We start from the raw sequence: 13,322 nt of genomic DNA, 5'->3' as shown, positions 1-13,322 counted from the left end.
ATGCACATATTTGAGAAGGAAAAAACCAAGTTGAGTTCAAAATCAAATTTTTGTATTTTCAACAATCCATTTCGTCCTATTTAAAGCATTCTAAAACCACATAATTAACCAACAGACCTCAACAATGGGTCACTTTCACATTTATAAACACCATTAACCGTTTACCTAAAAATCAACATGAATGTGAGGTTTCTTGCTCAAATCAAATGAGTCTAGGAAGTTGTAAACATCATATCATATATACCATGGAATGAAACTTGAAATGGAGTTTTTACACAAGGAAGGGGATAACTGAAATTAAACTTGCTTCCATGGGCAGCAAAGACGATTCATCATTATGTACATGGACAAAATCAACGATCCCACATATATACAAAAAATCATTATATTCCAAGCACAAGACATAATTTACCTAACTCTGACTTGAATAACATCGCCATCATTAAGCTGCGTGTTAGGCAACACAATCTGGCCATTTACAGAAACCAGTTTGCCTTCGAGTCCAACCCTGGTAGCAGCATCTGCAGCAGTGCTCCCGCTTCTTAACCTCACTATCTCACCATCTGGCCAGAACACAACTGCTATCTCCCCAAATTCATTCACATCAGCAAGCTTTGATTGTTGGAAACCTGCCTCGGATCGCAATTGTTCCTCCCATTGGAGCATTGTCCTCAACAGGAGCACCTAAATATAATATCATTATCGACCTTTTTAACACGCTTGTCGTTTGCGACTAGAGATAATATAGTCAACATAACATAACATTACCTTGTTGTTGATACCAGCTTCCATGGGGGTAAAGTTAGACCAACCAGAGCTAGAACTTGAGCTTGAAGTTGAGTTCAAATCAGAATCAAGCTGCTTTCCCTCAGAAACAGCAGACACAACATTCCAATATTCAGTTTCCTCTGATTCTGATAATTCAATTATCTGAATGAATGTTGGCAGCAGGCGCTGAAATTGATCTTGCTGCAAACCAAGTAACGGTGTTAGTAAAAAGGGGAAAGCAAGACACAAACGGCATATACCACCTACCTTATGGTATATACCATCTCGACAGAGTGTATACTTCTCCAAGCAGGTACACCAATCCCCATGCCCTGGTTCACACCACCATTCATCTGATACCTTTTTGTACAATCTTGCATAAGCTTCCCATCGTTTTCTTTGAGAAGAAGACCTTCTGTTAGCAACCGCTTCCGAAGCAGGGAGCGCAAAGCTAGCAGCCACAAGCAGATGTCTTGCATCCTCATCCACTCTGAATTCCCAATATTCATCACTCATGTAAAACATAGATGCTAAAACAAAATAAGATACCTAACAATAACTGCAGCAAGCAAATGACTTCCTTCAATTCTGAGGACTGGATGTCCTACTTTCAGGGAACTGTATTTTTTAAACACATGTGAACTTTTATCTTCCACATCATTCGAGAGATATGAGGATGATGCTATTTCTGAACCTATTACGCTGCTCTTGCTATTACCAGCTTCTTTATAAAGCCAATGTGCAGCAACTCCATGCTCAGCATACTCATGCATGCTCTGAAATGACAAAAAGCATTCATTTACATCAACTACTATTGGTCCATTCACTTAATGTTGATCATGTATACCTGTGTTCTTATTTGGATTTCCATGGGTGAGTTTTCTGGACCATGCACTGCGGTGTGCAGAGACTGACATTATGAGATCAAGAGTCAGAATTTGACAAATACGTACTTAAACCAGGAAGAGTAATTGTATATTTTGTGTTGTGTATAATTGGGGCTCTATATACATAGTATATATAGCATCACTCTTGGATATCTTCTAGCTATGATATATATATAGTCAGTCTAATATTCCCCCACAAGCTAAGACGGGGAACGTAGCTTGGAAAGTAAAGAGATTTTTAAATTTTATTTTTTAAATATTTTCTTGCAAGATACGTCAGTTGGTGGCGGCTGTGGTGATTTTAGCTGGAACAATCTTGTTTTTGGTTGGTTTGTGCCGACTAAGAGGTTGGTTTTGGTTTGCCGCTTGAGTGCGAACTCGTTGGTGGTACCTATATGGCGAGTTGTAGCTAGGTTATCAGCGATGACCCGTTGTTAGGGCTCCTAGTAACTATTGTGAGTGATTGTATTAAGCCTAAGGTTTAGGGGAGCAGATTGTTTCTGCTAGGGTTTGGTGGTAGTTAATGAGAGCACTACGAATTCCAGCAGCTTGTTAGTGGCAGCTAGGGTTTCCAACAACCAGGGTTTAAAAGCGCAGGTCATGTATAATCGTTGTTGGTGAGAAGCGTCTTTTAGTGGCAGCTAGGATTTAGTAGCAAATTCCCTCCGAGGAAGAAAAAATGTATATTACAAAGGGGCTCTTATAGTGAGTATAATATCAAATTTGGCTACATTCTAGATATGATAGTTATATTACTAGTGCAGAAACATCAACGCCATAACATAAACAAGCTCAAATATATGTTTATCATGGTAAATCAAAAGATGAATAACTAAATTAAGAAAATATTACAGTCAGAAAAGAAACTATGCTTTGATCTATAATACTACAAAGATAGGAGGGTAAGACATTTAAAAAAAGTGAGGCACAAAACTAATATAGTGAAAAAGAAAATTTAACCTGATATCCACTTGGTTTTGGATTGACAATGTAATCATCAAACTCCCCATCAATTGGTGTCCAAAGCCTGCAGAAATCCAAGGAAAGGTGAACCAGACTAGCAGATATATATTTAGGCATGCTAATTGGTATTAACCTGTGTACGATATTTAGAAGACTGTAACAACACTGAACAGCTTGTCCATGCAAAGTTCCACTTTTATCACCAACGATTACTCTTAGTGCACGTGCATCATATACTTTATCAATACTGACATCTTTACGATTCATCTGTGCGAAGAAAAACTAGGTTGTTATCTCATGTATGTTTGTTGAACATATTACATAAAGTGAAGCCTTGATTATGATTATATTCCACATACTTGATGGTACCTGGTATGAGTAATAAGCCAAAGAAAAAGAACATGATATATGTAGTACCTTACTGTAGATGCTGTATAAACTTTTAAGGCGGCTAGATAAGGTGACTTCCATTCCAGGAACGTAGCTGCAAATGTAAGAAAGTCAAGGCTGGGATAATGTGAGTGAAGGCTGAAGATCTATCTCACATGATCTTACGAGGTTGAAATAAACAACTCGCGCTCCAGTTCTTCCTCACAAACAACTAGAGATGCTAGTGCAATTCCAGCATCCCTCACAACTTTTGCTTTTGTTTGGGCCTCTGTGCATGACCCAAGATCTTGAGTATATTTAATTCGTTTTCTTCGATCAAGCAGAAGGTCAAATGGAACAACGGCTTGCAAAAGATCCTGCACCAATGTCATATTAATAACATTCCAGATCTCATGGTCTTGTTATTTAATTACCTTCATGCTGACTTCGACATCATCAGGCTCAGAAGTTGCTAAGTTTGGCTCACTGCTTTTGGAAGATGGCCGTCTCTTGGGTGTCCACATGGAGGCCAGGTCAGATCTCATCTGGCGGAAGATATGAGGCTGCACACAGTTACACTTGGTATGAATAGACAAGAGTGAGAGTGACAGGTAAAACAAGATTATTACTGACCTGAAGAACAGCAAAGCAGAGGTCTTCAAGTTCCGCTTTTAAAGCCCAAAGGCCCAATCTGGAAGCAAGAGAACACCAGATAATCAAAGTCTCCTGTGCTACAGCTTTGGCCTTGGGCGAGGGTAGAGCGTAACTGCAGGCAGGATAATAAATCATTGAATAATGAAACAGAAACAGAGAGTAAGTAACAACTAACAAGTCGTCATACATGGTTCTCATGTTGTGTAGACGATCCGCAAGCTTGATGAGCACGACGCGTGGATCATCCACCATGCCCAGGAGCATCACTCTCAAATTATTTGCCTGCAATGAGTTAGTAGTAATTGAACCTACCTCTTCATAGCCCTGATTCTTGACATGTATCCTGCGGTGTCTTCGTAGCAACTGTAACCACTTGACATGTGAGTACCAGTAGTAGTATGAAAAGTAAACAGCAGCAATAAATAAATAAATAAATATAAACCTGATTGATATAACTGAGCCTGGAGACACCGGCAACGAGTTTTGCTATATCTTGACCAAACTCTGTGTGTATGGTATGCAGGGTTTGCGATGTATCATCAACAACATCATGTAGTAGGCCCGAGACGACTGTATCAATCGCCTTTTTCCCAGACGAAGGAACCAAGGCAGCTAAGATTTTAGCTGTGTTGATACAGTGGGTTAAATAGGGGTCTCCTGTCTTGCGAAGCTGACCGCGATGAGCTTCCCTGGCAAATGCAATTGCCTTGAGCACCTGCAAGCCTTGGCAGAAGATTTTAGAAACAAACAAACAAACAAGATGATTATTATTAATGAATAAAAGCAAACTAACCAACCTGTGGGTCATTAAAGATAGGGTATCCAGTAACATCGACCCCATCGAGTATTAAAGAAGCAGGTGGTGGTTGTTGATCAACTAGTTTAGGCCATAAACAGTCAACCCTGGTGGATAGACAGGCTCCGGATGCAATTTCAACGGCGGTGACAGCGACTTGAGTAATCGCCGAGGTGACTGCCCCGTGGGACCCAGCAGCAGCAGCAGCAGCAATTACATTTACATTTCCGGAGGTGAAGTCCAGCATACACCGAAGGATCAAAGCATTCTTCTTCTTCTTCTTCTTCTTACGACTTGGAACATACACCGAAGAACAAGAAGAAGAAGAAGAAGAAGAAGAAGAAAGGAGTGAGGTTCTGCGACCCAACAGCATCATCGTTATCAGAAACCAACTCAATACAATAATCGGATTTGTATTCGTTTGTGTTTGTGTTTGTGGTCTAGGTGGATCCTACGCCCATCTCAATTCACTTACTCTGTTTATTTTACTTATTTGCTTTCTAAAAAAATTAAAGCCATATGTGAAACACTCTAATTTGAGAGAAGCTTACCCAAACACCTTATTCTTTCCTATGTTTATTCTTTTGCATATTTATAAAATATTGTATGGAAGTCTTCAATACCGAATTTTCGATCCGATTCAGTGATTCGACCCATACTCAGTTTTTCTCCGGATTGGTGAATATACCCCTTTGGCAATACTGACAAAATTTCGAACGCGCCCCGGGGTGGCATCAAGGAATAAATATTGATCCGATTATTTCGTATGTGTATAAAATATTGATTGGAAGTCTCCAAGACAGAATTTCTGATCCGATTCAGTGGTTCGACCCATACTCGGTTTTTTCTTCGGCTCGGTGAACATACCCCTTTGGCAATACATGCAAAATTTCGAACAGGCCGCGGGGTGGCGTCATGGCATAATTATTGATCCGATTCTTTCGTATGTGTATAAAATATTGTATGGATGTCTCCAAAACCGAATTTCTGATCCGATTCAGTGGTTCGACCCACACTCAGTTTTTTCTTCGGCTCGGTGAACATAACCCTTTGTCAATACTGGCAAAATTCGAACGGGCACCAGGGTGGCGTCAGGGAATAAATATTAATCTTGCTCCCGAGCATCAGGTTCTTACAAACGAAGAGAAGAAAACGTTACTCGAGAGATACACAGTTAAAGAAACACATGTCTGTTTATAATTTTTTTCTTTATATTTTTGGACTTGATTTCTAAGTGATTGTGTTTATAATGTTTTGTTTTCAGCTACCTCGAATTCAAGTGAGTGACCCAGTTGCTAGATATTATGGGCTAAAACGTGGACAGGTCGTGAAAATTATTCGGCCGAGTGAGACTGCTGATCGTTATGTCACTTACCAATATGTTGTTTGAATCCTGATTGATATATGAAAGTGGACTTTACTGTGATGAACATTTGCTAAATGTGATTTGTAACACACATTTTACTTAACATTACCTTTCTTTTAATGTGTTTTGTATTGGAGTGAAAGGTTATGTTATTTGTGTATTATTTTTGGTTGTGATGCATGGTTATGTTAGATATCAAAGTTTGATATATGCTAGAATCACAACTCTTTTTGTTTCTTTCTCTACATCTCATTTTGTTTCTGGTGATTTTCTACATAGAATAACATATGCTAGAACTTGTTTTATTTATATATATTTACCAACAATACAATACCTTTACTGTTTTACCAACACAACCTACCTTCAAACTCTAACTAACACCAACATAGTTTATGTCAATCTGTCATTTACTAGATGATTGGTAAAAGGTGAATATTATTCTGATCATTTTCAAATATATTGCTATTATAACTTAAAAATAAATATTTTGGAAGTGTGATATTGTTTCACATCCAGCATTTTATTTGTCACAAAGAAACATAGCCTAAATAAACTTTTATAAATTGATACAAATTGAAAGACAAACTAAATCAACACTTTAAATAGAAACTAATTAATTGATTAGAGCATCCGCAACAGCGATTGTGTGGACACCCACGGCCTACTTGCAAGGTAAAACCAAACAAACATTTGGAAATTCTTCATGAAAAAAAAGTGTTTGCAAGTGAAAACTAAACTACAGAAACTATAAACTGAACAATAGAATGTTGTTTGATCGTACATTTAAAGGTTTTAAACTCTCTCCAGCTCATCATTATGTTTCCGTAATTGGTCTTTTAACTCTTTTCTCCACCCCTGGATCAATCTTTCCTGTTTCTTGATGAGATCCGTCTTCGTCTTCAGTTCTTCTTCCATCATCGCAATGCCCTGCAAACATTAATTTTCAGAATTACAAACTCATAGAAACCTTAAAAAGCTTTCTCAATAACAGCTTATTTAGCACATATAAGCCAAAAGCCATAAGTTTGTCGTCTTTGAATAATCAAATTGCTTGTTGCATTTTGATACTCAATCACGGTTTCATTTGGTAATGTAGTGATAATCAGATAATCAAAATCGACAAAGTACACCAGCAAATTGAAGAACAAGAACATAAAGATGAATGCGTGTTACTTTGATCAAACAAGGTCGACTTTTTTTAATTAATAGAAACTAAAAACTTACATGCTGTCAAAACCACGACCCATCAAATAGACCCAAAATCTAATCCTAATTATACTCAACTTCCTAACTAAAAGATAACCCAAACTAATCTATGATCATCTTGACCCGTTAGATAAACATAAAACAAATAAATAAATCCAAATAAAACCCTTTACTAACATCTCCTAACAAGATGACTAAATAAACAAACTTTAACGGTTTAACCAATATAAATAAAGTAAACTGATCAAACCACGATAATGATTATTTTCTTTTTTTTTTGAACGGCCAACTAAGTAACGCCGGGTACCCCGTACGCGGCCCCCATTGGCTAAAGGTAGCCCGAGCCGGCCACTAGTCCGGACAGACAAAGCCCCTAGCGGTCCACCTGTTGAAGGATTCACCGGATAAAACCCGACCCCCACGCCCGCCAAACGGCACGACAACAAGGAGCCGGTAAAACCGGGTGAGATCAGGACTTGAACCCTGGCAAGCCAGGGTCATCCCTCATATCTCCCATATAAGTTGGTGGTAGTGAGGTTTGATCCCCCTACCTCTCACTTGTAAAGTGAGTGCTCTACCATTGAGCCACAACCAACTTATTTTCTATTATGAATAAACCAAGTTTATTCATGATTATTTTCTATTATGAATAAACTTGCACGAAACTTACATGGATCCTATCCATCTTTTTATATCAAACAACTTCCTAAACATACTATGACTCAGATTACGAAACTAATTAACCTTAAACTTGTTTGTCATACTAAAATAAACTGTCATTAAAAAAGTAACTAAAATAAATTAAGCATATGGACTAATTATGATTAACTTCCAATAGTCTGACCCGTTTCACTTGACTCACGTATGAACAAACCAAGATTATTCCAACAAAAACTACCAGCTTAGGAGGTCACCGAGTATAACTACCAAAATAGACTAACCATTTAAAGTCCACTTTATTAAAAGTAAAAGCAGAAATCATGATTATCATCCGAATGTTAATTACCTTTTGCAAGATTTCTTCTTTGGTTAACTGATCCTCACGCTGCAAACTGATAAAGTAAAGTTGGAGTTTTTTAGCAGCCTCCATGAAATCTCTAGCATGCCTCTCCACATCAACTGACAAAGACAAATGTTCATATAATTAATTAAGTATAACACATCAATATATCGCAGCTAACAGCTATACTCAATAACGCTTCAAGCAAGTAATTATACTATTTTTTTAAATGACTATTTTGCAGCTAATTTGATCATCTGATAACAAGTTATAATACCAAAGTTGCTCACTTTGATGTGACGGGTGGGGAGATCGATCGATAGCTTGAAGCTCTCTTGCGGGAAGACACGGGAGTAAAGCAGCCTCCAAGGCCATAACATAACCAATCATATCATCCTTGGGTGGCGGTTGAGGCGAATGCATATGTAATTCTGTTGAGAATTACATATGAAGCTTGAGGCTGTGTTGGATCTAACAACACAATGGATGATTCATTATGCTAATTAAATTCTGAGTTTGAAGATGTTTCAGAACAAGTAATAAACTGGTCTACTAATAATGTGATTAATTGTTCATAGTTCTGAAGTTTATCTATAAGTTCAATCATGTTTAGGCCTGAGGATTTGTTTATCGTTATTGTTTAGAAACTGCTATCTGCCAGTTAACCGAGTACAAAATTGCTAAGCTTAAAATGCAGACTTAACCAGAAAAGATCAATTCTGAGAGTTTTCCAATCTAACATATAAATCATACAATCTAACATACTTATCGGCTTATCAAGGTGGAACCGTGGTGATTTGGAGCAGACGGAAGAGAAGGTGGATACAACCGGAGGTGGTGAGTGGTGACGATGACAGACAGTGCGGCGGCGGACGGAGGTGGTGACGGTGAAGGGAGAGTGGAAGGTAGGGTAAGAGTCTTGATGCGTGTGAAAGAAAGTGAATGTTTTGTAAGTGAATGCGTCTTAATTAGGTTATAAGGATTATGGATGGATAAGATTAAAAGGTATATAATATTAAAATATAAAAATATATTAAATCTAATATTTCGGAGAGATGCAACATTGGTTATCATGTCGTGTAGTGTGGGTATCAGAGTTAGGGGGTGGTTGACCTATTTTATATTTATGTATTTATGATTATATTTTTTTGAAGCTTATAGCTTATTTTATATTATTTGATAAGTTTTTTTTAAGTGTTTTGATTAGCTTATATTCTATAAGTTGATTATACATCTTAATAAGTTGTTAAATACATCATTTTTAATTTGTTATAGTAATAAGTTACTTCAATATTATTAATCCATCACCATAGGCAAATGAGTAATTTACCCCCTTAAACAAATAAGCTTTTTCAAATAAGCTAAAAAAACCATCATTAAATAAGCTTCTACAAATTAGCTTATATAAGCTTATAAGCCTAAGCTAAAAAAGCTAAACCAAACGCCAAATGAAGCTTGTTTTATTAAAAAAAAAAAAAGCTAAAAAGCTAGGCCAAACACCCCCTTACTTGAGCTCGGATTGATAAAAAGCTTGAAACAAGCCAAACTTTTTCAAGCCTGAATAATTAAAATAAAGCTCGTTTGGTTATCGACCTCGAGCCTTGTATGGAAAGCTCATTTGGGCTCGTTCAACCTAAACAAGCCTTGAGTATTTTGTAAGTTTGTCATCTTTTGAACTTTTATGAATTAATTTTATAGTGTACAACCGAGCTCGAGCCGAGCTTTAGCACGTTTATGGTACTGTACGAAGTCGAGCCGGGCTTAGGCTTGTTATAGATTTTATTCAAAATATATAAAAAAAATTATTAAAAACATATATAAATTAATTAATATATAATAAGCGATCAAGCCCAAACTTGAAAAACTAAAGCATGAGCCAAGCTCAAATTTTAAAGAAAGAGCTTGAAACGAGTCAAGCTCAAGTCTTAGAAAAAGAGATTGAAACGAGCCGTGCATAAGCTCTCGTAAGACATTCACACCCATTTACACGAGAAACATTGGAGGATATTGGAGGAGCTTACGATCCAAGCTAGACTTACCACTAATGTAAGACCTTATGGTTGGTGATTGTGAAATATTAACTTGTTAATGCATATCATTAATCATTTTAAACAGTTAAATTATCTCTTTTATATCACAAACTCGAGTGCCAATGCAGTATTGGTGTAGCTTCTGATCAAAATTTGAAAAAGTTGAAAGGAAATTTGATTAAATGATTGTTTTGGAGGGGTAAAATTCTAAACTACCATCTATTCTACCATTATTGTTGAGTTGTTTCCAAGACTCGCATCAATTACTTACGAAAACTCATATTCCTACACGATTATACTGGTAAATAAATTTCCCAAAGAATAATACTTTATGATCAAGAAATTCAAAGCAGCACAAAATTAGTGAAAAGATGCATTTGCCATGGAAGTGAACTCAAAATTCTACCACAATACACTTCATATAAAAAGAAATCTGATAACATACTTTAAAAGCCAATCCAGGTAAAAACAAACAAACAAACATAAAACAATGTTGACTTTCCGCTCAGTCTTCCTCTTCACCCTCGTCCTCAGCAATGTTGAAGTAACGTAGCTCGTTCACATTGCATTCTTTGTTGGAAGCAATCACCCGAAGCCAATCCCTCACATTGTGTTTCTTCAAGTACTTCTTTGTTAAGTACTTCAGATAGCTGAAAAAAAAACACAAACCATCACCTAAAATGTTTCAAGTGTGTTTTTACAAATTGGATAATGAAACACTAATGATCAACAGAGTTAAATACACGAAGCCTGCACCTTTTCATTCGAATTCTACTTTTATGCACTTTGGTCAGTGGTGGCTCAATTTCTATCATATACACGATTAACATATCACTCAACTGCCCATTTAAAAAGTAAATAAAATTGATAGAACACAAGTTGTAAAGCACAATTTTCAAACCATTGAGTAACAGTTTCTAATTCCAACTTTATATAAACACCAAGTTTTTGTCTATGTTTAGAGGTGCAGACAAGCTGTTCGCAATCTGCTCAAAACTAAATGAAAAAGCAGCTCAAAACAGGATTGAAAAAAAGCTCAAACCAAGCCGAACCCTATCGAGCCCAAACTCGATCTTTGAATGGGAAAGTTGTTTAGACATGTTAAGACTCAACAAGCCTTGAGTATTTTCAAACTTTAGCTCTTTTAGACTTGTACGTATTAAATTCACACCAAGCAATCAAGCTCGAGCCAAAACTTTGACTCGTTAATGATATTGCACAGTGCACACAAGCTCTACTCAAACTTAGACTCGCTTAATGTTTCTCTAAATATATAAAAATAATTACAAAATGTTAATAAATGAATTAACAAAATAACACATGAACCAAGTTCAAGCTTTAAAAAAAACTCAAATGTCAAATACTAACAAGTAACAACTTTGATGTTATATATACCACAATTGAACTAAAAACTTGCTAGTGACATAATGTAATATACCAGAGCTAAATCTATTAGTCGAAAACAATGTTACATCACTAACTTAAGTTACAATCTATAACTTAACTAGACAGATAATCATCAGCAATAGAATATAATTACATATAATAATGATATTAATTATTACCTTTTGGAGAAGTTGCTGTCGGCGTCTTCTCACGGGAAATGGTGACGGAGTCGCCGAGATTACCCGCCGACTTTGATTCTCTCCTGAAGAAACAAGCAATCTCCATGATCTTGTCCTCAACAGCAGTCGATCACGAACGTCGATTGCTGCTTCTTCTTTCCACCACCCTTAGCTCCACTCATCTTGATCCTGAAACACAACACTAGCTTAATGTAAGCAGAATACCAATTGATAATAATGTTATTATTAGTTCAGTTCTTACGTGCTGGATTTTGATGACGGCAAGCTGCTATTGGAGAATAATGCGATGAAGAAGGTAGTTGAGTTAGGGTTTTAAATTAGGTTTATTGTTATTATTATTGTTATTATTGTTCGGTGGGTAAAGATAGAACCTGCGTCGGGTCCGGTTCCGGGTACAAATCTGGTGAGAAACTCAATACCAGGTCGTACCCACGGGTTGGGTACAGGTATTCTGTGCACCTTTAGTCGACTATTGGCACATTACTATTCACAACAAACTAATCAATACATCACGTCATTATCCTTTTTGCTTTTGATACATTTAGATTTCTAGCACCGGATGCTTTGGAGCTTCTTAACAGGGCTCAACGATTTATCGGGCTCTAAGACTAAAAGCTTAATTTTTATTAAAATCGGTTTTGCCGTCCAAAATAGGAGGGGTTGTGATACAGCTTGTTGCCTGGTTACTTGCCACTATATTGTAATCGTTTGTTTTAAGTAATATGAATCTCCAACGACCACTAAATAAAAAATATATAGTACATTCTTATCAATTTAATGATGTGTTAAAACGATAAACATACTAAATACTCTTCTATAGTTAAAAAAATGTATACGCGCGAAATGAGTGTATGATTGTTATTGAAGCATCAATCAAAGATAGACAATATAATGTTCTTCTTCGCCTTAAACTTGTTATGTCAAGCAGAGTGTCAATTGTCAGACCACGAAGAGTTGGTGGATGATGATATATGTTTTTGTTCTGTTGTAAGATATAATGAAAACTAGCTTCTGAGATTGATTGATTGTTGTTGTAAATCAATTGAAAAATAATCACAAAATATGGGTAGGGATGCAAATATGTAAAGAATAAGCACAACAAAGTTTAAATTCGATACCATAATTTCTAATCTGGAGTGCTTACAGAAACTAAAAAGGCTAAATACACATAACTTTTATTAACATTAAATAATGAGCACAACAGAGATTGAATTCGATACCATAAGAAGAAAATGTACTAAAAGTAAAATTCAATTAAACCTAAAGGACTACTTTATAATTAACCCTTTTGACTATTACTGTGAAAAGTAAAAACCAGCATTTTTTTAATGGCTATAAATGTTACACAATATACAGAGTGGTTAAACAATAATCACCTTACCACCTTAATAAAATTGGAATGGGAAGTAAAAATATCTTATGGCTTAGAAGTTGTTGGTCAAAGCTTCATTATCAACTATTATCTAATGTTGAATGACAAGTAATAACACACATGCTAAAAAGTTTGAAAAAGAAAAACACAGTATGTATAATGAAGAAACGTGGATCGGCTCACTGGTAGACGATTAACTTTCCTCGGGTATGAGTATGCTATTTCACCGATGGTTCTCCGGAGTATGAATTCTTCCACCTACAAAACGAGCAGCACCGTGAACTTACCCCTCAGAAAGGGACAGAGGGGTCCTCTTTGGGTAACC

General features: G+C 36.5%; 1 protein-coding gene and 2 pseudogenes across 1 annotated transcript; all 3 read right to left on the bottom strand.

Annotated features, from left to right (window-relative positions):
* Positions 1-188: 188 nt before the first annotated feature.
* Positions 189-4,813, bottom strand: LOC143566239 (uncharacterized). Its single transcript, XM_077052989.1, has 15 exons — positions 4,439-4,813; positions 4,084-4,356; positions 3,954-4,004; positions 3,829-3,923; positions 3,621-3,753; positions 3,422-3,550; positions 3,174-3,364; positions 3,036-3,102; positions 2,752-2,885; positions 2,616-2,682; positions 1,616-1,678; positions 1,318-1,544; positions 1,036-1,258; positions 769-969; positions 189-684 (listed from the first exon to the last, which is right to left on the bottom strand). Exons 1-15 carry the CDS (start codon positions 4,811-4,813, stop codon positions 409-411), a joined length of 2,505 nt encoding a protein of 834 aa, XP_076909104.1. The 3' UTR covers positions 189-408.
* Positions 4,814-6,516: 1,703 nt separating this feature from the next.
* LOC143566191 (mediator of RNA polymerase II transcription subunit 28 pseudogene) lies at positions 6,517-8,432 on the bottom strand (annotated as a pseudogene).
* Positions 8,433-10,390: 1,958 nt separating this feature from the next.
* Positions 10,391-11,899, bottom strand: LOC143566190 (large ribosomal subunit protein eL22z-like; annotated as a pseudogene).
* Positions 11,900-13,322: the final 1,423 nt, after the last annotated feature.

This window comes from Bidens hawaiensis, unplaced genomic scaffold (assembly GCF_021521415.1).
Source record: "Bidens hawaiensis isolate Kalapana, Puna unplaced genomic scaffold, B.hawaiensis_p1.1 tig00022752_1, whole genome shotgun sequence".
In the NCBI taxonomy this organism is placed as follows: domain Eukaryota; kingdom Viridiplantae; phylum Streptophyta; class Magnoliopsida; order Asterales; family Asteraceae; genus Bidens; species Bidens hawaiensis.
This window is presented reverse-complemented; position numbering and strand designations above follow the sequence as displayed.